The 27,389-nt window shown below is 49.3% G+C and overlaps 1 protein-coding gene across 1 annotated transcript; it reads right to left on the bottom strand.

The window, feature by feature from the left end:
* Window positions 1-169: 169 nt before the first annotated feature.
* Window positions 170-22,822, bottom strand: LOC101536980 (ATP-dependent RNA helicase DDX19B). The gene is made up of 12 exons (XM_004600530.2): window positions 22,628-22,822; window positions 15,490-15,538; window positions 13,737-13,787; window positions 12,512-12,647; window positions 12,145-12,237; window positions 7,951-8,053; window positions 6,556-6,670; window positions 2,159-2,336; window positions 1,641-1,878; window positions 1,184-1,346; window positions 744-935; window positions 170-473 (listed from the first exon to the last, which is right to left on the bottom strand). Exons 1-12 carry the CDS (start codon window positions 22,799-22,801, stop codon window positions 412-414), a joined length of 1,554 nt encoding a protein of 517 aa, XP_004600587.2. The 5' UTR covers window positions 22,802-22,822; the 3' UTR covers window positions 170-411.
* Between the last annotated feature and the right edge of the window lie 4,567 nt (window positions 22,823-27,389).

The following is a 27,389-nucleotide window of genomic DNA, read 5'->3' as shown; positions in this document are numbered from 1 at the left end:
CACACGTGTCCCCTGGGCTTCTTTCTCGGGGCTGCCGCTACACATCCTTTCCCTCACTTGCACCCAAACACTCAGAACAGAGAGGTGGCAGAGCTGCCACCTAGGACGCGAACATGCCATCAGCCGCGGCAGTCAGGGCACCGGGAAACATGGCCAAAGACAAGGAATTGCCAAAAGGTAAATTTCTGTGTATTCACGCCTAATCTTCAAAAATTGTGTAAACATTTTTTCTCTACCATCCCCCATCATTTGTACAATTTTTGTCAAGTCCAAACGTAATTGAAATGAGGTAGGTAGTTTGTCGCGGCTCGCGCCTTCGTCTCGGTGTGACAGCGAGGCCGAGGCCGGGCGAGAAAGCCCGAGTCTCCCGCGCCGGGGCAGCGCCCGCGGGCACCGGGCACCCGGGACGCCTCAGTTGGCTATTTTCTCAATCTCGTCCAGGTCGTCCGTGTCCAATCTCTCGATTTTCTTATCTGAGGACGAAGACAGGGAGAGCTCAGCAGGGGCGCAGGGGAGACGCCACCCCGGGGAGAGCCGACACGGAAGAAATCACGGGGGCTCTGGGTGCTCCAGGCCCCAACGCGCTCGGACCCGCGGCCTTCCCCTGGTCACTGGGAGCTTCCCCACGCCCTGACCCGGAGGCTCCAAAGCCGCTCGCTGAGGACAGACACAGCAGTGGACAGACCGCGGCCAGTCCCGTCTCCACCTGGGCGGCGGCGCGGGGCGGGGCACTGTCCACTCACTGAAGTGCTCCTGGATCCTGTTGAGGATGTCCATGCTGTGCTTGCTGTCCACCATGTTCACCGCCAGGCCCCTCTTGCCGAAGCGGCCCGTGCGCCCGATGCGGTGCAGGTAGGTCTCATTGTCTGGGTTCCCGTCCTTGTCCACCGGGAGGTCAAAGTTGATGACCACGGACACCTGCTCCACATCGATGCCTGCGCGGGCACAGGCGTGAGGGCGGGGCCGGCGGGGCAGCAGAGCAGAGGGTGTGGGCGGGGCCGGGAAGAGGCTCCAGGTCAGCAGCAGCCCCTGGGCCCCGGGCAGGCCCCTGCAGGGCGCCAGGCTTCTGGAAAGCTCCCCCGAGACCACAGCGTCCCCCTGGCCATCCGGGCCCCCAGCACCCGCGGGCCTGCAGGGCGGCCGTCCCCGCACCCCGAGCCGCGGCCCCCGCGTGTCTGCTCACCGCGGGCGCACACGTTGGTGGTGACCAGCACCTTCTCTTTGCCCTCGCGGAAGCGCTCGATCACCGCAGCCCTCTGCTCCACCATCATCTCGCCGCTCAGCAGCGCCACCTGGTGGCCTTCCTTGGAGAGCTCGGCTGCCAGCCAGCTCGCAGTTTTGCGTGTCTGTGGTGCAAAGAATTGTTTGAGTTACATGCCGTTGACCCGATTCCCAGCATCCCATATGGACCCCCGGCACCGCCAGGAGTAATTCCTGAGTGCATGAGCCAGGAGTAACCCCTGTGCATCGCTGGGTGTGATCCAAAACCAAAAAAAAAAAAAGTATGCAGTATGCACAGCAAGTAGCAACCCCCTGTAGTCCCTCTTGCTGCCCGCCTCCTTTCTCATGCCAAGCCCTCAGCCACACAGAGGGAGGCGGGTCCTCCTGAGCCCCCCACACCACCACCACCCTCTGCTCACGTGGCAGAAGATCATGGCCTGCGCGATGGTGATGGCCCCGTAGAGGTTGCACAGGGCCTGGAACTTCTCGTCACGGTTACTGCACAGCACGTAGTACTGCTTGATGGTGTCCAGCGTCTCCTCCTCGCGCTTCAGCTTGATGATGTTGGGCTCGGGGACCACCTTCTGGGCAAACTTCCACACCGAGTCTTCGAAGGTGGCAGAGAACAGCAGCATCTGGCAGTTCCTGGGCAGCATCCTGCGGGGAGGTGGGGATCCCGCATGGCCCCAGCTCGTCCCCGGGAAGCACCGCAGCCCCGGGAAGGGGGCAGGAGCAGGCCCGGGGCCAGGCAGGGTGGGAGGGCCCACCCCGGCCTCTGCCCTGGGCTCCATGAGAGTGGCCCGAAGGGGCCCAAACAGCCAGTGCTCTCAAGGTTGGGGACTCAAGAAGCTGATGCCAGAGAGACGAGGCTTTGGGGAGAAGGGGGAGCAGCCTTGGTCCGGGAGGCTCCCGCGTCCCTCCCCTCCGGAGCCCCCACCTCTGGATGCGCACGCTCTGGTCCTGGTGGCCCTGAGTCGCGATCATCACGTCGGCCTCATCCAGAACAAACACTTTGATCTTCTTGGGGTCGATGAACTTGAGCTTGGAGCACCAGTCGAGGACGGTGCCAGGGGTGCCGATGACGATCTGCTCGCTGATCTTCTGACCCCGCTCCACTGTGGACGGGAGATGTTTGGTTGTTTTGCATATTCCTATGGTAAAGGCATCTCCCCTTCCTTAGAAACTTAAGGACACACACACAAGAAACTACGGCTGGAGAGCTATGGAAGAGACACAAACAATAGTATGAAAACCGGGCAGGAGCGAGAGGCCAGCGTGCTGAGCACAGGCTTGGGATGCAGGAAGCCAGTCAGCCCCACTGCACTGCATGGTTTTCCGGGGTCTGCAGGGAGGAGCCCCCAGGACCACCAAGTATGGTCCCTTCCCCAAAAAAGGGGAAAAGAAAACCTTTTGAATGGGATTTTACTCTAGAATCATTCCATTCTTGTTTAAGGTTCTGTGACCTGTGTTTGGGGAGGTGGGGTGCCCAGGGGCCTTCCAGCTCTGGCAGGGTTCGGGCAGGTGCTGCTGCACTTGGAACTGTGTTGGCCACCGGCCAGGCAAGTGCCCTACCCCTGTACCAACTCTCTGGCCATTAGGGTGATTTCTTCATCGACAGCAAGTCCCAGTGAGATGCAGGATGGGCTTGCATGTCACAGTAGACACGTTCCCATCTTCCTTAGCTGTTCTTACGGTGCGCAGGGTTCACGCACACCTGGCCGGCCGCTGTGTGCCAGAGATCGAGCTTGGGTGGGGCACAGCCATCCCAGTCAGCAGCCTCTGCAAGTATCTGTGCTTTCCGCCTCATAGTCCCGGGCCCAAGGACTCTCCTCCCCGGAGCACCCTGCCCCGCAGCTCCCCGAACATCTCTGTCCAGCAAGTCAGTTGTCCTCACTCCCCCTCTTCACCAATTTCGGGATATACGTGACCATTCAGTAACAGGATTAATTACAAAGACTTTGTCTTCTTTTTTTTTTTGCTTTTTTTGGGTCACACCCGGCGGTGCACAGGGGTTACTCCTGGCTCTGCACTCAGGCATTACTCCTTGCGGTACTTGGGGGACCATATGGGATGCTGGGAATCGAACCCGGGTCGGCCGCGTGCAAGGCAAATGCCCTACCTGCTGTGCTATTGCTCCAGCCCCAAGATTTTATATTCTGAGAGAAGCAAATAAACTGCCTCTTCGAAGTGCACTCCCAGACAAGGTCTCAGATCACGGCCCATTCTAGACCCCGTGTAGTCAAAAGCTGAGAAAATCCAGTTTTTCCCCTTATTTACTCTTTTCTGGCCACACCCAGCGATCCTAGGGGTTACTCATTCATGGCTCTGTATGAAGGAGTGATTCTATGCAGATTCCGGGAACCACGCCTGGGTTGACTCTGTGCAAGGAAGCGCCCTGCCCGCGGCACGACCTCTGCAGCCCCACCAGCTCTTTCTCTGGGGTCAGATGCTCCTTACTGAGCATCTCGTCCTTTGTTATCTTTAGGGACGGTCACAGCACGCAGAGCTCAGGGGTGGCTCCCGCAGTGCTGCAGCGAGATCTGGGCTCTCCGTAAACACACCCGGTACTTTCTCGCTCTGGTCCAACCTCTGTTCCCTGAAGGGAACCCCGACACACTCGAATCACCTTCAGTCGCATGGGAATATTCTCAAGGCTTACAAGTTCCCTCTTATAAGCTAAATGAATCACTGTCCTCTACACTAAGAAAAAAAAAAAAAATTCAGAGTTTGGCCAAAGTTCCCAGGTGCTGAGACACTTGCCTGACATCCCGTATCACACAGGGCCCCAAAGCACGTCCGGGAATTACTGCTAAGCAGAGCCAGGAAACTCCTAAGCATTGCAGGGCATGACAGCCCCTTGCCACCAAACATCCAGTGGGTCAGACAGGCGGCACAAGGTTAGGCATTTGCCATTGCATGTGGCGAGCCCCAATCCATGCCTGGCACCACACGTGATTTCACGAGCACTGCCAGGGTTAATTCTGAGCAGAGAGCCAGGAATACCCTTTGAGCACTGCTGGGTATAGCCCAGTACAAAATAAAGCAAAAACAAAACATTAAGGAGTTTCTAGAATGCTAGCTCAAATTCCAACTGCAAACGTTTAAATTCTCTTCAGAATTGAATCCAGGTTGCCTTTAGGCACTGGGACTGAGTGAATTTCTGTAGGTCACAGACTTGTGTGGAAGAACTATGGAATTTAACCAAACCTCTAACACATCTATTCTGACTAGCGGGGGCCTCCTCAGAGGTGCTCTGGGGCCAGGGCCAGTTCAAGTGACAGCTGGCCCCGCAGTGAGCTCCAAGAGGGCTACACAGTGCTGAGTAAGGGACAGGGGTGCTGGGGTCTCTAACAGTTGTTTAATACTGTTTATCAAAAAATAAAAAAATAGGGGGCTGGAGCGATAGCACAGCGGGGAGGGCGTTTGCCTTGCACGCGGCTGACCCAGGTTCGATTCCCAGCATCCCATATGGTCCCCTGAGCACCACAAGGAGTAATTCCTGAGTGCAGAGCCAGGAGTAACTCCTGTGCATTGCCAGGTGTGACCCAAAAAGCAAAAAAAAAATAAAAATAAAAATAAATTTAAAAAAATAGAGAAATAGTAGTAAAAGTTTCCAGAGTTAATTACAATGAACATTCTGGACTTTTACTTTATTTCTGGGCTATACTTAGTAGCTCAAGGCTTCCTCCTGGCTCTGTGCTCAGGAATTACTGATGGCAGTATTGTGGGACCATATGCGGTGCCAGGATTCGAACTCAAGTTGGCCACATGCAAAGCAAGTGCCTTCATCATTGTACTGTCTCTCCAGCCCCTACATGCCTAATGATAATGAGACATCATCACATGCCTTTCATGCAAGATGTGGGAGTTTGATCCCTGGCACGGAAAAATAATTAGGCAATAAAACAAATCCAAAAATAAAAAAAATTTTGACCAGGCTGTGTTCTGGGCTTACTTCTGACTCTGCACTCAGAGATCACCCCTGCTGGGCTTGGGGAGCTATATGCAGTGCCAGAGATTGAACCCGGGTCGGCTGCATGCAAGGCAAGCACCTTAACCCACTATGTTATTTCTTTGATGCCACTGTGAAGTATTTTATAACCAACTGACCTAGTGTCTTCAAAAATGCAAATATGGCACTGGAGAAATAGAACTGAGGGCAGGGTATTTGCCTTACATGTGGCTGATCAAGGTTCAATCCCCGGCACCACATATGGTCCCCAGAACCCTGCCAGGAGTGATCCTTGAGCACCAGTGAGCATGGCCCAAAAACAAAATAAAAAGAAAGTCAGATATAAGAGGGGGAGGGGAAAGGTAGGGAGATAGTCTAGATTGAAAGAAAATTAAAAGTACAATAAGCAAATCAAAGTGTAAGATTCAACCGTGGTTCAAAGAAAATTCCTAAGTGCTGGGAAGACAGATCAAGCAATGGAAGAAGCATGTCAAGTTAGATCCCTGGCACAACCCGGTCCTTTCAAGCAGGGCTGAGAGTGACACTGAGTACAGAGCCAGAGTTGCCCCCAAGCCCGAAACAAACAACAAAAAAGGCAGGTGTGCGACTCGGTGGGAGAGCCCCATCTTCACAGGTGCTGAGCTTGGTCTGATCAGCACCACCGCCCCATGAACCCCAAAACAGAAAGACATGGTGAGTTCCTGCCTCCACCAACGACATGGAAGAATGTAGAATAGTAAACTCAGTAAAGAAGACAAAAAAACATCATTGTGATTTTGCACTCATGTGACATACATATAGAGAAAACAAATGTATGAATAAAACAAATTAATAATAAACTTTAAGAAAGATTAGTGGTTACCAGGAGGAAAAGGGGACGAAGGCAGGTGGGTAAATCATGTTCCAGAGAACATTGTCAGAGCTGGAGACAGAGGGCAGGGCACTTGCCTCGCAAGCAGCCAACCTGGATTTGATCCCCAGCATCCCATATGGTTCCACATGCACCGCCAGGAGTAATTCCTGAGTGCAGAGTCAGGAGTAACCCCTGAGCATTGCCAGGTGTAGCGCCAAAACAAACGAACCCCAGAAAAGAATATTGTATAAAAATAGAATTAGACTCAGTGGTGAACTTAATGTAGTATACAGGCATACTGATTTTCAGTGGTGCACACCTGCATGTCCTAATGTCGTGGTACAGCAATAGAAAAGAAGTTGACATTCCTGAAAACCACCCAAACCCCCATACACGGAAGCAGCAAAGATGGCGCAGAGTTAGACGTTTGTGAGTTTAGGTGAGACATATGTATGTCTCAAGTACTGTGCATGTTTTGAAAGTTTTCAAATTACGGAGAAATATAATGATGGGATCACATTGTACTCACATTTATTGCCTCGAACAGCATAAGCCAGTTTCAGCTCAGGGTAAAATTTGCCCATCTGTTCAATCACTTTTCCTGTTTGAAGGGCGAGCTCATACGTTGGGGAGAGACACAGACACTGGTAGGGTGAGAGGGCAAAGATAATATCCCTTTGTGATGGGGAATTACCATTAGAACCTGATCACGCCTCCCGCGAAGGCTGAAGAGAGCTTGTATATAAAAGTGCACACCATTTCCTTTAACTTGCAGTCATTCAGATAGAATTTTGGGGGTGAGAGTGGCCCTAACCAGTGGTGTGAGGGAATCGTGCCGGGAATTGAACCTGTAGCTCCCACACGCTCATATTCAGTCCTCTGAACCATCCCTCAGCTCCAATAGTTAAATTCTCTGTCTCTCTCTCTGGTGGGGGCAGTTTGGACCACAGCAGGCTGTGTTCAGGGTTGACTCCTAGCTTGGTGCTCAGGGATCACTTCCGGTGATACTCCAGGAACCATATGTAGTAGCAGGGATCAAATCCGGCCTGCTGCACGCAAAGGAAGCCAGTGCCTTATCTGCTATATTATCTTTCTGGCCCACAAGTCAGAAGTCTTAAGAACTGCAGAACTGAGTGAAAACATCTACAGGTCACTAGAGCACTGAAACCCACATGAGCAAGAATGCAAAATTCCAGTTACAGAGAGATTAACATTCTCTTCAGCGCCCAGTGGATGAGCTGTGGGGCAGGGAGGACTCCCCAGCATGTGCAGTGTGCCTGTCGGCATTATCCCTGATTTGCCAGGAAAGGGGGGCAGGCTCTTTACCGCTACCATATGGCCCGTGGTCCATATAGGGGCTCTAGTTTAGGTGAAAATATGAGCCACGCCTTATGGTGCTCAGAGAGTAACTTCTGATGGTGCCAGTGGATGCTGAGTGCCAGGGATAAAATCCAGGGCTGCTATATGCAAGGTGCACAGCTTAGCTTTAACCCATCAAATGGACTTTTTCTTTTACTTTTTTTTTTGGGGGGAGGGGTGCTGTGGGCCATACCTGGCAATGCTCAGGGATTTCTCCTGGCTCTGCACGCAGGAACTGCTATTGGTGGTGCTCAGGAGACCATATGGGAAGCCAGGAATCGAACCTGTGTCAGCCGCGTGCAAGGCAAACACCATATATGCTGTACTATGACTCCAGCCCCTCAAATGGATTTTTCCTTTAGTTTGCTTTGTTTTGCGGCCACATTCTCAGGGCTTACGCCTCTGTCTCAGGATCGTTCCTGATAGATTCAGGGGACTGTATGTGATGCCAGGGATGACATGACAAGGCAAGTGGCCTACTCGCTGTCCTCTCTCTCCAGCCCCATCACATGGAATTTCTCCTTGTAGCTTCAAGAGCAGAAAACCCAAATTCACCAGCCCTTACCTGAGGGTATCTGTTGGCGGGTTCTACTTGGCTGAGCATGGCCAACACAAAGGCCGCTGTTTTGCCAGTACCAGACTGAGACTGCGCGATTAAGTTCTGTGGGCTGCATGAGAAAACAAGCTGTTTAGCACCTTCAATCTCCAGGATATGCTGTTACGAAAATGAAGAACACAGCTTACGGAATGAGTATTCAGGGAACATGCCACTCTGAGAAGTGGGGGAGAAGCTGAGCTGGCCTTTTTGGCCGCTCGCTGCACTGAACTCCGAGCTACGCGTTCCCGCTAGGAGCACTGCTTCTCCTCCAGACGCCATGGCGTTGGAGGGCATGAGGTTGGGAGAAATAGGTCAAGGGGAGAGGAACAAATGCCCCGTGATCTCACCCATATGAGGTGTATAAACAAACGAGGACTCCAAGACAGTGTCCGAGGAAATCAAACCCTTGGACAACATCACTGCGGTTGTAAAGCCGTGGGGGAAGTGGGCAGAGGGGCAGGGAAGGAAGAGGTAGACGGAAGTGGCATTAGGACAAGAGTGGAAGGTCTTCACCTGACACTTGGTGGGGCACAAATTATAAATACTGCAACAATGTTACCTCTACTAAGATAGTGGCTGACTTATTAGGAAAAGAGAAATAAGCAAATGTAATTCTTATAATAAAATTTTTTGGGTGGGGGGGTGGGAGGTATACTGGGGTTCTTGGTGGTGGAATATGGGCACTGGTGAAGGGATGGGTGTTCGAGCAGTGTATAACCGAGATAAGCCTGGAAACTGTAACTTTCCACATGGTGATTCAATAAACAATATATATATATATATATACATATATATATTTCTCATGGCCTCACAAAGGAATAGCACTGTTCCTTTTGTAGAAATAATATATACATGCGAAATATGATTAATTTCCTATTAAGGAAATCTTTCTGGATAAATCGATGGGTTATAAGGATTAGAAAAATAAACCAATTTTCAAAATTTTACCAAAAAAAATTTTAATGAATATTCAAAATCAATCTATAGAAGGCAGCCTTGGACTCGGTAGCACTTATATATGGTAGTTCTGCAAAAGCATGGTTCTACAGGGAGATTTGATTGCATGGGAAATCAAATTTGATTGCATGGGAATCCCATGTACATCAAAGCACATCAAGGTATGTACTTTGTCATTGAATGCAGGTCCAGAATTTTTAAAAAAAAATTATTTTTTGTGGTGGGGAGGATAGACTAAGTTGTGCTCAGAGCTTACTCTTGGCTCTGTGCTCAGGGTCACTCCTAGTGATGGCTCAGTGGGCTAGATGCGGTACTGGGTCGAACCAAGATCAGCCATGTGCAAGGCAAGTCCCTTTACCCACGTATTGGATCTCCAGCCCCAGTCCAAAGGGATTTCAGGTGGGATTTAGAAGCACTCCATTACTTCCACTGACTTTCAGTCCAGCGGTGATTCTTTAAACATGAGTCAGTACCAGGGCCAGAGAGACGGTACAGCTAGTAGGGCACTCGCCTTATACGTGGTCAACGTGATTTCAATCCTGAACACCCCAGATGCCTCCCCTCCAGAGTATTCTCTGAGTGCAGAGCGAGGAGTAAGTCCTGAGCACCACCAGGTGTGCGCCCAAAACACACAAACAAAAAATAATAAAATGATGCATTATGTTACAGCTCTGCTCCAAAACCTTCCAATCATTCCCATTTCAGTCACAGTGAAAGGCAAAAATCTTCCAATTCTCCCTGATTCTGCTTGATCTGGCTCCTGATGATCTCTGCTCTCATGTTCAAGTACCCGGCACTCCCCACCCTCACTGCACTTCACTCTACCTCCAGTGAAAACATACCCGCCAGGCGGCACCTTTCAGTGCCCCAGATGACATGCTGACACTGTGTTCCTCACGCCTGCAGACATCATTTGATGACGTCCTACCTGAGTCACTTCACTTACATTTGTGATTTACTTTGAAATGTGGGTGTCAGGGAGCTAGCACGGAGTCAGGGGCACAGACTTTGTATGCACAAGACCCCAGTTTGATCCTCGGTGCTGCAGAGCACGCCCTCCCTCACCCCCACACAGCTGGCAGTGGGGTTCCCCAAAGCAGGGGGGCAGTGGGCGCGAGAGGACTGACCTTTGGGTTCAAGTACTGAATAGGTCACTGAAAGTGGCTTCCAGATTCCCTGAGCACTGCTAGGGAGGACCAGCGCAAAATAGGACGTGCTGGCAAAAAGACTGGTGATAGAAATACGGAAACACACTGGTGGTAGAATCCAAGTTATAATATTTATGTTTTACCTTAAAATCCTTTCAAGGTTGATGCTTGAAAGTTCTCATAGTAAGATGTAGTGGGTGGGCGGGGCACATGGCTCAGCACAAGGGCACATGCTCAGCGTGTTCGAGTCCTTGGGTTCGATCCCCAACTTCACATGAAACCACAGGGTTTGGTTTTGGACAGGTGGCGCTGGCCCTGGGTCCTTAGCATGCCTAGGTGTGTAGTCTTCAAAATATTTTTTAAATGTTGTGGCTAAGATTGCAATGAGGACTTAGCGTTCCTAGTTTCCCTCTTACTTTGTTTTGTTTTGGGGTCACACCCAGTGATGTTCAGGGCTCACCTCTGGCTCTGTACTTTGGTACTACTCTTTTTTTGCCTTTTGGGTCACACCGTGATGCACAGGGGTGACTCTTGGCTTTGCACTCAGAAAGTGGTGCTCAGGGGACCATATGATATGAAATGCTGGGAATCGAACCCAGGTTGGCCGCATGCAAGGCAAACACCCTCCCGCTCTACTATCGCTCCAGCCCTCTGGTACTACTCTTGGCAGTGCTCAAGAGACCATCTGGGATGCCAGGAATGGAACCCAGGTTGGCCGTGTGCAAGACCCTGCATAATGAACTATCACTCCAGTCCCAGATCTCTCCCTTGCTCCCTTCCTTCTTTCCTGGCTCCATGTCAGGGCTTACTCCTGGCAGGCATACATGGTGCAGGAATCAAACCTGGGTTGGCCACGCGCGGGGCAAGTGCCCACTGTCCCATCACTCTGGTTCCATGCCCTATTTACTTTTCCCTTTCGCATTAATTACACTTAAAAAAAAAATTTTTTTTTGAGTTACAGTTCATATGTCACACCATTCATTAAAGTATATTCTTTAATGAACATTTAGTATGCTATTAATTTCTAAAACCTGTGATAAGTATATAAAATTTTTCTTTTTGTTTTTGGGTGACACGTGACAGTGGTAAGGAATAGTTCCTGGCATTGCTCAGGGGAGCCTGCCAAGCCAGGGATCAAACACGATCCTCCTGCTTTTCTAAAGCACGTACTTAGCCCTTTGGGCCATCTCCCTGGCCCGACATTTGCCATATAAATTACTTTTCTTTTAGAAGGGGTCCACGTCCTGCAGTGTTTGCGGGAGATACTCCTGGCAGTGCTCGAGAAACAGTACAGGGCTGAAGGCACTGGCCGGTCACAGAGCCAACCCTGGTTCCATCCCGATCCCAGCACCGCATGTGGTCCCCGAGCACCACCAGGAATGATCCCTGAGCACAGAGCCAGGTGTATACACCACAGCCAGCCGTAGCCCAGCAAAAGCCAGTCGGGCGGGAAAGACAGTACAGGAGCCAAGGCTCCATGTTCTTTGTATTTAGTTTTCACTGTTTTCTGGGGGGACGCAGGTCCTCTTAGCAGAGCTCGGGACGCACAGGGTCCATGCCAGGCAGTCCCTGGCTCAGCCCAGCCACACAAACCTGGTGGCTGAACACTCGGGCCTGACAATGAGCTGCTGCTGCTCTGGCCCAACTGTGTTTGTGTGGGGCGGGCCTGGGGGAGGGCAGAGGGGGAGGGAATCATGTGGTGCCTCCACTCCAGCCCTTCAGATCATCTCCCAGGCCCATCTCCTAATTGGTTTGTCTGTTTGGTTGGTTGTTTTTGGTGGGGCGGCGGGGGAGTCACCACCCAGTGAGGCTCAGGGGTCACTCCTAACTCTGCACTCAGGAAATAATTCTGGCAGCGCTTGTGGAACCATATGGGATGTCAAGGATTGAACCCGGGTCAGCCATGTGCAAGGCAGAAACGCCCTCCCCGCTGTACCATCATTTCAACCCCACATTTCCTAACTTTTATGAAATGACCCTATATTACTAGGATAGCTTTTGAAAATAAAATGAAAAAAAAAATAAAAGAGTGACAGCATTATGTCAGGACACGTACGGTTCAGCAAGCATCAAGGGCAAGGCGTTCTCTTGGATCTTGGAGGGGCGGTTGAAACCCATGGCATAGACTCCCTGGAGAAGTTGGGGTTTCCTAGAAGTTGAAAATAAGTATCTTAGTTCCTTTGGTTATAGAAAGAAGCTAAAGACCTGGGGCACTTTTTCTGGTTTTTAACTGCAGCTGTGCACATTTTCTAATCACCGGTACCTGAATTATGCAGCACTGAATATAATGTGCAGGAAACTTAAGAGCACAGAGCAGCAAATTTTCCCATTGAATGTGTGTTAGCTAAAGACGTCCTGTTCCCCATGAGGGCTCGATCACTACCTAATGTGGCAGGAGAGTCAGAGAGAAAATCAATGCTCACAGGCGCAGCTCCTCGAAGGACTTGACGGAGTAGAGCGGGGAGTTGGGGTCCCGCTGCAGGACCTCCACCTGGTTCGTGTTATCCACGAGGTTGCTCCGGATCAGCTTGTTGAGTAATGACTGCGCGGCTCTGTCCTCTGGAAGGAACAAGATTAAAGACTTTTTTTTCTTTTTTCAAGTTTTTGGGTGACACCTGGCAATGCTCAGGGGTTACTCCTGGCTCTGCACTCAGGAATTACTCCTGGTGGTGTTTGGGGGACCATATGGGGTGCCAGGGATCGAATGCCGGTCAGGCACATGCAAGGCAAGTGCCTTCCCTGCTGTACTATCTCTCCAGCCCCACAAAGGGTAAGTTCTTTTCTTAAATGGACTTAAAATCTACCGTGAGGGCCGGAGCGATAGCACAGCGGGTAGGGCGTTTGCCTTGCACGCGGCCGACCCGGGTTCGATCCCCGGCATCCCATATGGTCCCCCAAGCACTGCCAGGAGTGATTCCTGAGTGCAAAGCCAGGAGTAACCCCTGAGCATCGCTGGGTGTGACCCAAAAAGCAAAAAAAAAAAAAAAATCTACCGTGAGCTCAACTGAATTCAACTATCTTTGCTATCTGAAACAGTAATATGTGTTTGCACTGGACAGTTGAATTCCAAACATACAACAGTTTTGATTTATAAATAGAATTGAAGTTTTAAATAAAAGGGTGATGACATTAATACCGTCCTTTCCCGCTCATATTCTCCTCCAGAATACCCCTGCTTAATTCTCCTCCTTTCCTGAATTTATCTATTCCTATCTGATGCAAAAATCTACTCAATTTGCACACAGTATAAACTACTGTTCGCTTAACATACAAATCACAACAAAAAATGAATGAAATGTGTATCTTTATATATGTTGCTTGTGCCTTTGCCATTTATGTTAAATGTGTTAAAATATCATTAGGTTTAGTTTTATTAGACAATGGACAGGACTTAAATTTTCTTTTGGAATGTCCCTGCCATAATCATTCAGGAAATATTTCCTGCTATACTGAAGTTCATCAGTTGATCACAGTAGAATTTCTTGGAAAGGTATACTATTAGTGTTCCTTCACTAAGAATTATACTGAAATTTTAATGGTACTATGATTGCCATTAATGTTAAGCCAAGTCTGTATAAAAATGAAGCATCGTAACAATCCATTATCTTGTAATGTAGACCCTCACTGGAATAGGACTCAAAGGCTTACCTTTCTCTTCTTCATCTGTCTTCTCTGCATTTGCATTGGTCTTAACAGCACCTAAATCAAATACAAAGTGACCACAATTTAGGGGCTGGAGCGATAGTACAGCTGGTAGGGCGTTTGCCTTGCATGTGGCTGACCCGGGTTCGATTCCCAGTATCCCATATGGTCCCCTGAGCACTGCTGGGTGTGACCCAAAAAGGGAAAAAAAAAACCCAAAGTGACCATAATTTAATCCCACAATTCAATCAAATCACATCCCATGCCCCACAGCTAAGACAACTCAAATTCTAACTTTCAAATTCTTTTTCCTTTTCTGGGTCACACAGGGTGGTGCTCAGGACTGACTCCCGGCTGTGCACTCAGGGATCACGCCTGGCAGTGCTCAGGGTACTATAATAGGTGCCGGGGATCGAACTCTGTTCAGCTGTTTGCAAGACAAATGACCTACTGGCTATACTATCACTCTAGCCCCTCTAATTGTCAAATCCTAAGACACCATAAATGTAAAGACCTGGAGAGTGAAAAAAATAAAAAAATAAATGAGGCCAAGCTACAGATCAAAAACATATTACTGGGGCCAGAGATAGCAGTTTAGGTGTTGTTTTCCAGGGAGCCGACCCAGGATCAATCCCTGGTACCACATGTAGTCCCCCAAGGCCTGCCAGGAGTGATTTCTGAGCACAGAACCAAGAGAAGTCCTGAGCATAGGTGTGTGGGCCCATTCTCCTCATTCATTCATTCACTCATTTTTTGTGATTGAGCCCAAAAACTCAAGCTTTTTTATTTAATTTTGGTTCTGGGTTTACATGAAACAGTGGGGGAAGGGGGTCGAGTCAGCCTGCACAATGAGCTGAGGGTGTTTTCAGCCCCTCCCAAAAAGTTTTTAAAGCATTTTATTGTTCCTAAATAAAATTACTGTTCCTGGAACCAGAGAGAGAGTACAAAGGGCAGGGCATTTGCCTTGCATGCAGCCGACCCAGGTTTGGTCTCTGGCATCCCACAGGGTTCCAGGAGCCTGACAGGAGTGATTACTGAGTGCAGAATCAGGAGGAACCAAGCACCACTGGGTGTGGGTCCCCAACCCCACCTCCCAAAAAAAAGAGTACCACTGCTTATATTTCAATTTTTTTCCTATTCTAAATCCTAGCATTGTATCTCAAAAACTGTTATTAGGGCTAGGGATATGGCTCAAGTGGCAGAGCAGAGGACAGGGTGATGTGGCCTGGTTTCCAAGCAGTTGATACCATTCAGCCCCTGGCACTGCCTATGGTTCCCCGAGTACCACCAGGAGTTAATTCCTGAGTATAAAGTTACAAGGAACCCCTGAACACCATCGGTGTGACTCTAAAAGCAAAAATAATGAGCAGTATATTCTGATACTTAGTAATAAGCCTAATAATTATGAGTTAATTAAATGCAACCCAAAACTAAATAATCCAGTTTGCTAATTCGCAGATCTAGTGACTGCCAGTACTGGCCAGTTCCATCAGGTACTTAAAACTTTTTCCCAGGGCCAGAGAGACGAATAGCAGGTAAGGAGCTTGCCTTGCACTTTTCCCAGCTGGGTTCAATCCCCAGCACTCTCACATGGTCCTCTGCGCCCCGAAAGTAGTGATCCCTGAGGAGTAGGCCCTGAGTACGGCTAGATGTAGCCCCAAAACAAAGCACACAAAATTTTTTTTTCCCAGATGGTTGTTAATGTTAGGAATGCTAAAGGAAGTCACATTTGTTTTCAGAGTAGATTTTAATCACTCACCATTGGCGTCTGGTTTGGTTTTCTCCTCTTTAAGGTGCAAGTTGCTCAACTAAATAGAGAATAAGGAGGGAAAGTGTTAGGAAAACCGCATGAAGATTTTGGTTTTTTTGTTTTGTTTTGTTTTGTTTTTTTTGTTTGTTTTGTTTTGGTTTTTTTTTTTGCTTTTTGGGTCACACCCGGCGATGCACAGGGGTTACTCCTGGCTTTACACTCAGGAATCACCCTTGACGGTGCTCAGGAGACCATATGGGATGCTGGGAATCGAACCCGGGTCGGCCGCGTGCAAGGCAAACGCCCTACCCGCTGTGCTATCACTCCAGCCCCGCATGAAGATTTTGAATCAACAGAACCTCTCTGGTGAAGCTGAGGAGATACAGGACGCTCAAGACACATTCATAGAGTCTATTCATGAGGGTGTTCTATGGGGCTCTTTTGCTTATGAAAGGTTTGACAATAAAATAACCATCAATACAGTGACAGAAATTGGGGGTCTGGAGCAACAATACAGTGGGTAGGGCACAAGGCGTAGAGCACCTGATGCAGCAGACTGGGGTTCAATTCTTGGCATCCCATATGGTCCCTCAAGCACTGCCAGGAACAATCCCTGAGCACAGAGTCAGGAGTAACCCCTGAGCACTGCCGAGTATGGCCCCAAAAATTTAAAAAATGCTTAAAATAGCTCAAGATTCACATGTCCTGGGGCCAGAGCGATAGAACAGTGGGTAGGGCGTTTGCCTTGCACGCGGCCAACCCGGGTTCGATCCCCGGCATCCCATATGGTCCCCCAAGCACTTCCAGGAGTAATTCCTGAGTGCAAAGCCAGGAGTAACCCCTGAGCATTGCTGGGTGTGGCCCAAAAAGGAAAAAAAAAAGATTCACATGTCCTAATTACAGCCTCCAGAAGAAATGACATTTTGTGCTTTTTCATAATGCCCTGATTCCAGAGACTCCCAGCGGAAGACCTTCTGTGCTGTCATTCTCCCGATTCCAACCAAGAGGAAGCTTAAAGAGGGCATGGGAAAGGCAGTCCTCCTTCAGAAGAGAATGCTGAGCTTGGAAGTCTGCACTGGAAAGCACCTGAGAGGAGGAATCGGTTCTGCTGAGGACGGGGCAGCCCGTGGCTCAGCAGGCCACAAGAAGCCTCGCACGTGGCTGACCCGGGTTCGATCCCTGGCATCCCGTATGGTCCCCCCCAAGCACTGCCAGGAGTAATTCCTGAGTGCAGAGGCAGGAGCCCCCTGAGCATTGTCGGGGGTGACCCAAAAACAAACAAAAAGACCCAAAAAAGCCTCGAGTTCCGGTCACCTGAGCTGAAGGTCTGACATTCTAAACCTGGGTCACCGTGGCATGCTGAAGTGGAAATACAAAGAAGGGATAGAGTGGAGACATTTCAAAGAAAGAATTATTAGAACTTTGATAAAAGTCCATTAGGCAGGGATGTCCTGGCAGGACTTTTCTCCCTAGTAGAGTACAAAGACACTTTTATTTGTCAGTCAGTTATATCTCAATAAAGTTAAACAAAGAAAACACCTTAAAGATGAGATATTTTTGTTTGGAATAGGCCTTTCGGGGCCGGAGTGACTATACAGCAGGGAGGGCACATACAAATGGCCAACCTGAATTGGATCCTGACACTCCTTTCGGTCCCTAAACAACAAGAGGAGCGAGTCCTGAGTACAGCTGAAGGGGGGTGGGGGGAAAATGGGGGAAAGGAGAGGGAGAAATGAAAAATGCTTTGGTTTATCCTAATGGGTGATTAGCTGAGAACAGGGGAAAGCGGACAGTGAACAGTCTTTGGTGCTTCTGCTCTGGCGGTGGGTGGGTTTGGGGAAGCACGGGGAACACGCTGAAGGCTGGGAAGAAAGCAAACTGTAAAACAGAAAATTACCAGAGAGCAGTAAAGATCCTATATAAACTCTTATTTTGGGACCACACCCAGCAGTGCTGAGGGCTTACTCCTGGCTTTGTGCTCAGGGATCACTCCTGGAGGCTCAGGGGACCACACAGGATGCCAGAAATAGAAGCCGGGTCAGGTGCACGCAAGGCAAACACCCTGCCCTGCCTGCTGTACTGTCTCTCTGATCCCTCCTTCATGAAATCTGAAGGGCAAAAGACACTACCAGATAACAACTATGAAGCACCCAGCAGTATGCATGAGTTTTTGAACAAGTTTTTTGTTTTATTGAGATTCTATACTATTAACAATGGTTTCTCATGCAGAGAATTCCAACACCATTAGTATATTTCTTTACTATATTTCAACCTGCAACGGACCTAGCTTAAGTCTAGTATTCAGGATGTTCAGAGAGAGAGAGAGAGAGAGAGAGAGAGAGAGAGAGAGAGAGAGAGAGACTTAATGCCTTACTGGCAATATTTTCAAAAGTAAAGTTAATAATAATTTCTCCTAAGGTGACAACTGTTAGCTAAAATAAAAAATAGGGTTGAAGTATAACTGAGTCAATGAGGTAGAACTGTGTTAGAAATATTCATTACTGAGGCTAGAGCGACAGCACAGTGGTTGAGGGTGTTTGCCTTGCATATGGCCGACCAGGGTTCGATTCCCAGCATCCCATAGGGTCCCTGAGAACTGCCAGGAGTAATTTCGGAGTGCAGAGCCAGGAGTAACCCCTGTGCGTCGCTGGGTGTGACCCAAAAAGAAGAAAAAAAGAAAGAAATATTCATTACTAGTGAGACCTGAGAGAGTACATACAGTACAGAGATAGAGGGTTCGAATGCCTCAAATTGAACATGCCAAAGGGAGGGGGAGGGGACACATTTCTACTTACAGACCCAGGAACAAGACCCTGAGCACCACTAGGTGACCCAAACAAAAAGAAATATTCATTACTTTAGGGGCTGGAGAGATAGTACAGCAGGTAAGGGGAGTGTCTGGCCAGGATTTGGTCCCCAGCACCACATTACGTCCCCCAAGAAAAGTTAGTAGTACTCAGTATCCCTGAGTACAGAACCAAGAGTAAGCCCTGATTGGGTATGGCACAAGAAAGCCAAAATAAAGTAAAAGATATATTCATTATTATAAAGCACTTTACTCTGTTTTTTTTTTTTTTTTTTTTTTTTTTTTTGCTTTATGGGTCACAGCTGGCAATGCACAGGGTTACAGGGTTTACTCCTGGCTCTGCACTCAGGAATCACCCCTGGCGGTGCTCAGAGGAACATATAGGATACTGGGAATTGAACCCGGTCGGCCGCGTGCAAGGCAAATGCCCTACCCGCTGTACTATTGCTCCAGCCCAAAGCACTTTATTCTTAGTCAGAAAAGAACAAGGCTGGACCCGGGCAATAGTAGAGCGGGTAGGGTGTTTGCTTACCTGGATCTGGGTTCGATCCCTGGCATCCCATATGGTCCCCCAGCACTGTCAGAAGTAATCCCTGAGCACAAAGTCATGAGTAACCCCTGAGCATTGATGGGTATGACCCAAAAAGCCAAAAACAAGTAAGAAATGAACTTGGCATTCTTTCCTGTTGCTACATTGTTCAAATGTGACAGTGAATTCTTAAAATAACTAAAATACTAAAATGCAAGGTGAAGGGGAAAGTTGGTAGCAACAATGTAAACAAGGGGTTGCTTTGAGTAACAGAATTTCAGGAAGCTTGCAACAGAAACTAAAAGCATCAGTGCTCAAGTCTATTAGGAACCAGAAGAGCAAAAGAAAGTTTACATTGTCTGCTGCAGTGGTAAGTAACTAACTGAATGCTGATATTTATTCTGAACATAACATTGGTTCAGAAAGCTTCTTTTATTTATTTATTTATTTATTTTTCTTTTTGGGTCACACCCAGCAATGCTCAGGGGTTACTCCTAGCTCTGCACTCAGGAATTACTCCTGGCGGTGCTCAGGGGACCATATGGGATGCTGGGAATCGAACCCAGGTCAGCCGCATGCAAGGCAAACGCCCTACCGCTGTGCTATCACTCCAGTCCCCAGGAAGCTTCTTTTGCTCTACTTGCACAAAATAGAGAAATCAATTCTCTTGGAACTTTTAAGGAAACTATTTGAAATCCAGAAAATTAAATAAGAACCTCCACAATTTAAAAAAAAGGAGAGAGAAAAAATCAGGGGCCGGTGCAGTGGTTGAGTGTTTTGCCTTGCACAGAGCTAAATTCAATCCCAGTATCCCATATGGTCTCCTGACCCCACCAGGAGTGGTTTCTAAGTGCAGAGCCAGGAATAACCCCCTGAGCATCTCCAGGTGTGGCAAAAACAACAACAACAACAACAATAAAGAGACAAAATTATCTACCTACATTTACAGTTATGAACGCCTTTAATATTTTAGGTTTTACAATGTTAAGATAATTGAAAGCTATAAAATCACTAATTATATTTTGGGGGGGGGTAATTCCTGAGCGCAAAGCCAGGGGTAACCTCTGAGCATCTCACTGTGTGGTCCAAAAACAAAAACAGACACAACAAAACAAAAAAACCCTAACACCAACAAGCCAGGGGGTGAACTGAAGTGATAGTACAGTGGGTAGGGTGTTTGCCTTGCATGAGGCCGGCTGGGTTCGATCCCCAGCATCCCATATGGTCCCCCAAGCAATGCCAGGAGTAATTCCTGAGAGCAGAGCCAGGACTAACCCCTGAGCATCGCTGGGTGTGACCCAAAATGCAAAAAAAAAAAAAAAAGCCAGGGGGTAGCTGAGTAGTTGAGCTCACACCTTGTATGTGAGGAGTTCTATCCCAGGCACAGCCGGGAAAACGGGTGGGATAGAGGAGTTGGGGGGGGGGGGGCAGGGGAAGATACTAAAATAGGGAAAATTACATTAAAGGAAACAGACTCCATAAAAGAAAATATGTGAGGCCCTCTACTAGAGGGCAAAAAAAAAAAAAAAAAAAAAAAAAACCCAAACCACCTTGCGGTGGGAGGGTTGGGACACAGCCCTGTGATGCTGGGGGTCGAGGGGGGTGGAGTTTACTTTAGGCTCTGCATTCAGGAATTACTCCTGGCAGGCTCAGAACACCATATGGAGTGTCAGGGATTGAAACCAGGTCAACTGCATGAAGAGCAAGTGCCCGACCCACTGTGCTATCACTCAGGCCCCCATGACCCCAGTTTAAACCTCCAGCAACAGGGGCTGGAGCAATAGCACAGCCGGTAGAGTGTTTGCCTTACACCCAGCCAACCTGGGTTCGATTCCCAGCATCCCATATGGTCCCCTGAGCACCGCCGGAAGTAATTCCTCAGTTCAGACCCAGGAGTAACCCCTGTGCATCGCCAGGTGTGACCCAAAAAGCAAGCAAGCAAACAAACAAAAACCCTAAATCTCCAGCAACACATATGGGTCACTTCTGAGCACAGAAACAGGAATTATCTATAAGCATTCCTGGGGGTGACCCAAAAACAAAAGGAAAAAATATATCCTAATGTATAGAGCTTCGTTTATAACTGCCCCAAGCAGAAAACACCCAAATGTTCATCAACAGAAGAATATGTGTTGGGGCTGGAGCAATAGCACAGCGGGTAGGGCGTTTGCCTTGCACACAGCCGACCTGGGTTCGATTCCCAGCATCCCATATGGTCCCCTGAGCACCGCCAGGGGTAATTCCTGAGTGCAGAGCCAGGAGTAACACCTGTGCATCGCCAGGTGTGATCCAAAAAGCAAAAAAAAAAAAAAAAACCCAGAAGATTAAGTGTGGTACATTCACGCAATGAAATACTATTCATCAATATGAAGGAACATACCACTAAAACATGTAACATGGATAAATCTCAGATACATTATAAGGAAACCATAATTGCCCCCTCCCCCAAATTACACATTATATGATTCCATATATATGACATACTGGGAAAGGTAAAAATTGAGTGACAGAAAACAATTCAGCAGGTAGTTGCAGAGAATGATGGGGAGAAGGAAGAAATTCCATGAAGTCTGGAGGAACTCTTTGAACTAGGTGGTGGAAAAATTCTCTATCTTGATTGTGGTATCGGTACATAAACTGCATGTTTCAGTCAAAATTCACATGAGCTTACACTTCAATACACCTGACTTTTTTTTTAAAAAAAAAAAAAAGCAGGTACAGCTTGCATGCAGCCCTTATCTGGGTTCAGTCCTTGGCACCCATTATTGTCCCCCAAGCCCCACCAGGAGTAAGTCATTAGAACTGGGTGTGGCCCAAACACAACCCCAAGTGAAGACTTACTAATGACACAGTAATATTGACATAATATTACACTGTGACATATAATAAAAAGATGGAGATGGGAAGGTCATTCATAGATGGTGAAGAAGAATGGAGGAGAGTCAAAAATCAAATACCAAAAAGAGAGAAATCAAGAAACAGAATTACTTTGAGGAGGAAAAATCTAGCGGCCATTTTCAAAACTATTCGTTTTTTATTTTTTTAAATTTTTGTTTATTTACTTATTTTTGCTTTTTGGGTCACACCCGATGATGCTCCTGGCTCTGCACTCAAGAATCACTCCAGGCCGTGCTCGGGAGACCGTATGGGATGCCGAAGATCGAACCCGGGTCGGTAGAATGCAGGGCAAACGCCCTCCCCGCTGTACACCGTTCAGGCCCCTATTTTTCTTTTTAAAGTATGTGTATATATGCTCTCTTTCTTTTTAATCAGACTAAATCTTTGTTCTGGGGAAAGTCACGGGAATAAGTACGAACAGAAGTAGGTGAGCACCATCAAAACTGCTTAGGGAGGAGAAAGGCCCTCCCCACAATCACTTCTACTACCCATCTTGCTCACTGACGCATCAGACCCTGAACAAAGTCAAACCACCACGCGGGATTGACTGGCTGGCTGCCGGGCCTACGGAACGGATCAGAATCATCACTGAGCAAGGAGACGGTTCAGAGAGGCAGGAACTGGCGACGGTCCCAGGTCCAGCTAAGATCAGGAGCAGCTAAGATTAGGGAGGCGGAGACTGACACCTGCAAAGGTGATTCCGGTCCAGGGTGGTCTAGGCGCCAGCCTGAGCCCTGCAGATAAGACAGCAGCAGCACTCAGCTGCGCTCGCGAAACCCGGCAGGCGATGGATCAACATCGCACCTCTGGGTCCGAGTTCCGTCCCACCCACGCTTCATCCTGGCCCTGACCGCCCTGGGTCTGATGCTTGGCCACGCTGACCCCAACCCCTCTCGTGGCTGAAGCCCACTCACCGACTCGGCCGCCGCTTCCTGCTCGTCCACCGCCAGGGCCCACGAGTCGGTGGCCATGGTCCCGGGCGCCGGAGGGACGCTGGTGCGGGCAGGCTGGCTGGCGGGCGCCGCGCGATCGCGGGTCCTCGCGGGTGGCGACGAGCCAGCCTCCCGCCCCACGGAGGGAGAAGTCATTCGCTCCGGCGCTGGGGACCGGAAGCGGCGCGACGCGATGACGCAAACAGCTCGCGCCCACCGGGCGCCCGTCGCCCCCGAGGGGCTGCCACTTCCGTTGCTCGCGGCTTCCCGTCGCCGACGCTGTTCGGCTCCAGCCTCAGTAACCCGCGGCCAGATTACTACAGTTTCTTACATGTCTCGGTCCAAGTGCAAAACCACACTCGCACGTGCCACATGGTGGCACAGGGGACGCTCGTGGAGACGGAGTATATTAAGCACAAGGCTCCTGCCGTATACGCGGTCATCCCGGCTTCCATCCCCGCCTTCCCATAGGGGCTCCCCAGCTCGTCAGGAGTAGTTCCTGAGCAACGCCGGGTGTGGCCCCGAAACAAACAAAAAAGAGTGTGAATGACTGTGTGTGTGCGTGCACGCGTGCGTACAGGATCAACTGGGTAAAAGGAGTCCTGCCAATCAACGAAGGAACAGCATTTCCATGGGGTGATTCCGGGATGCATAGACAACGTTCAGACGCTAGATTCTTTCCTTTAAAAAGCACCAGGATGGGGCTAGAGCCATAGTACAGTGGGTTTGCCTTGCACGTACCCGACCGGCTTCCGTCCCCAAGCAACGCCAGGAGTTCAATCCTGACTGCAGAGCCAGGAGCCCTGACACTGCAGAGTATGACCCCAAAATTTAATTTATTATTATTATTATTATTATTTTTTCTTTTTGGGTCACACCCGGCGATGCAGAGGTTACGCTCAGGAATTACTCCTGGCAGAATTACTCCTCAGGGGACCATATAGGATGTTGGGAATCGAACCCGGGTCAGCCGCGTGCAAGGCAAATGCCCTACCCACCGTGCTATTGCTCCAGCCCCCTAAAATTTAATTTAAAAAGCATCAGCATCCTAGACTCGTCTATGTCCGCCCTGCCCCCCAACCTCATGGCCGCACGTATTCAGAAGGGGGGCGCGGGAAACACTGAATTCCGAGCTCCCGCACCTGTTCCCATGTGACCTCGGCTGGCCTCCATCTACACAAAGCTAAGGGGAGCACCCACCTCACGGTTCATGTGCTCCGAGGATTCAACAAGCCAAGGCCCCGCGGCAGGCCAAAGTGCCATAAGTAGTAGCTATTATTTGGAACTGACCCCGTGCTCTATCCCCAGCACCCCATATGGTCCCCAGAGCCCTCGTGGAGTGATCTCTGAGCACTGTTGGATGTGACTCAAAAGCCATGGGGCCGCGTGGGGGAGGGGGGACGGGAAGCCAGCTTTTTATTCCCACATCTATCCACCCAAATTCGGGCGAGGAAGATGCTCAAATGGGGATGGGGGGGATGAGTGAGTGGGGAGAGGCTCGTTTTTACCCTCAGAGATACTCACGTCGCCCACAGGCAGGGTGAGTGGAAAGCGTCTCAGTACCCGGCCTCCAAAGCAGCCGGAGGACCCAGCCATCGCCCCAGCGCATGGCGGTTAGAGCAGCCAACGGCTGATCACGACCCCAGTCACCTACTAGAGGGTGATCCCGCCAGCCAATCAGCGCAGGGGTCAGGGGACTGTACCACTGCTCCTCAGGCATGCGCACTTCCTTACCTCCGTCCAAAGGCTCAGCATGCTCCAGCCTGCTCCAGCCAGGGGTGCCTCTGTGCGCGAAGCTTTGCCATTCTTTTTCAGTGGTTGGGTTTTTTCCCCCTCCAGAGCACCACCACTCTGAGCCCAGAGAGGGCGGGGCAAGTATCGGCTTTATTTAATGAGGACTCTCAGAGACTTAGGCATGACTGACACTCCAGTTGGTGAATGGATGCAGAATGCACATCTTCCAGAGCGACTTTTATATTTTTGCCACTGACCCAAAAAGTGCAGTTTATTCTTGTAATTCCAAGTAGGACCCCTCAGGACCCCTGGGGAGCACAGATAACACATAACACCTGGGAGCCTCATAGAACTGCAGAATCTATGGCTCCACCAAACTGACAAATATCTGCATTTCATGATCCTATGTGATTCCTTATTGCACCTTTGAATCCGAAAACACCTGATAGCAAAGAAACGAACACGCTGGCCCCGGGGACTTAGCTCAGCAGTCAGATGGGCACGCATCTCACACGGCTCTGGAGCTCCCTGGGGTTGTCTGGGTGTCCCAGTATGGCAAGGCCTGTGCAGCTACGTGTCTTTGGACCCTAGCATTAAATCTCCCAACATGCTTGCAGGTTTTGCCCCTGCCAGAAAGAAAGACAGAAGGAAAGAAAGAGAGAGAAAGAGAGAGAGAGAAAGAAAAGAGAGAGAGAAAGAAAGAAAGAAAGAAAGAAAGAAAGAAAGAAAGAAAGAAAGAAAGAAAGAAAGAAAGAAAGAAAGAGGAAGGAAGGAAGGAAGGAAGGAAGGAAGGAAGGAAGGAAGGAAGGAAGGAAGGAAGGAAGAAGAGAAAGAGAAAAAGAAAAGAGCAAAAGTACAGCCAGTAGGGGTTTGCCTTGTAAGTTTGCCTTGTAAGTGGTTGACTCAGGCTCCATCCCCGGCATCTCATATGGTCCCCAAAGCACCACAAGGAATGATTCTTGAGTAAGGAGCCAGGAGTAACCCCTGAGTATCCATCACTGGTTCTGACCCAAAAAAAGCAAAAAAAAAAAAAAAAAAGAAAAGAAAAAAGGAAAAAAAGAGAAGAAATTAACATTCTATGTTATAGGTATTGAAAGCTGCTTATGGGCCAGAGCAATAGCACAGTGGGTAGGGCAGTTGACTTACACTGGTAGGCCCAGACCTAGATTCAATCCCTGGTGCCGTATATGGTCCCCTGAGCTCACCAGAAACAATCCCTCAGCACAGAGCCAGGAATAAGCCCTGAGCATTGCTTGGTGTGATCCCACCCCCACCCCCCACCAAAACAAACAAAAATACATGGCAGAGTTAGAATCTAATAATGCACTTACTAAAAATAAGTATTTTTGTTTGGTTTCGGGACACATCTGGTTGCGCTTCAAGGCTTATTCCTGGTTTTGTGCTTAGGGCAGGGGGACCACATTGGGTGCCAGGCATGGTATTCTGGTTAGCCACAAAGGGCCTGTGCCTTGTACTCTGTATTATCTCTCCAGGCTAAAAATATAAGGATTTTTTGGGGGCTGTGCTGGAGTGACATTACAGCAGGCAAGGTGCTTGCCTTGCATTTAGCCAACTCAGATTTGATTCCCAACACCCCAAATTGTTCCTCGGGCTTCACCAAGAGTGACCCCTGAGCGGGGCTGGAGCGAAAGTACAGTGGGTAGGGTGTTTGCCTTGCACACAGCGGACCCAGGTTCGATTCCCAGCATCCCTTGTGGTCCCTGAGCACCGCCAGGGGTAATTCCTGAGAGCAAAGCCAGGAGTAAGCCCTGAGCATCGCCGGGTGTGACTTAAAAAGAAAGAAAAAAAAAGAGTGACCCCTGAGCATAGACTCAGGAGTAAGCCATGAGCACGACCAGAAACCAAAATCAAATAAGAAGTATTTTCACTTGCACTTGTTAGGGATATTTTCAGAGGTGTTGGGATAGAACTTCACACAGACAATGTAGTTGCTCCACCACTGAGCCACTGAAGGGTATGGGCTTTGGAGTTCAAGCACCTGTGTTTGGATTCTAGCTCTGCAGCTCACTTTTTCTTTTGTGATGTGGGGTCACACCCTGAGGTTGTAGGGGTTATTCTATGCCAGGGATCTGAACCTGAGCTTCTCAGGATGGCTCTATACTTTTGAGGTATCTCTCTGCCCTCTCTTCCTTTTTTTGAGAGTCAGGAATAAAACATCAATGCAATACACACACACACCGGCCACTCCCACACATTAAGCAATAGTGTCTCCCATGCTTGGGGAAATCATCTCATGAGTACTCCCTTGTCCCGAGAAAAGAATCTTTTGTGATCACTGTACTCCCTTGCCTTGTAAGTGCACAACTTATACTTTTGTTGTTTTGTTTTGGGGCCACACCCAGAGGTGCTCGGGGCTACTCCAGGCTTGATGCTCAGGGAACTAACTATAGCCCGCAGGAGACGGATCCTGGACGTCCCTCTGGCATGCGGACCTCCAGCCCATCAGGCGCTTTCTCCCATTCTCCCTACTCTTGCGCGGGCACTTGCGCGAGACAGTTCAGCCTGTAAAAAGGGGGTCCCTGTTGTCTTGTGTCAAACGCAATTACAAACTAATCTGCATGAAAGATTTCCTCTCATGACTCGTATGTATTTCTCAAAGGCAAATCTTGGACCCGACGTCAATTCAGCTGCCTCATAAGGAGCAATTCCTTCCTTGGCTGCCCAACCCGGCAAGGCTCAAGAATCACTCCTGACAGTGCTCAGGGGACCATACACGATGCTAGCTCTCCACGCCAACAAAGTTAACTGTTCCTAAGGAAGTCCGACCCGGGCACGCGTCTGGATAGAGGCGATCTAGCACCGTCTTTGAGGTCTGTGAAAAACTCTGCGGCTAAAGGAGCACTACTATATAGCAAGGGACTGGCCTGCTTCCAGCGAAAGTAGCCGCTTCCCTGCCGAACTAAGAGCGAGAACGCTGCCTAGGAAACCAAAATGTCGCCCTCCGCGAGTCCGCATTCTGCCCGGTCACGTGACGGGCCCGGCCGCGTCT

Source organism: Sorex araneus, chromosome 8, assembly GCF_027595985.1.
Source record: "Sorex araneus isolate mSorAra2 chromosome 8, mSorAra2.pri, whole genome shotgun sequence".
Classification (NCBI taxonomy): Eukaryota; Metazoa; Chordata; class Mammalia; order Eulipotyphla; family Soricidae; genus Sorex; species Sorex araneus.
This window is presented reverse-complemented; position numbering and strand designations above follow the sequence as displayed.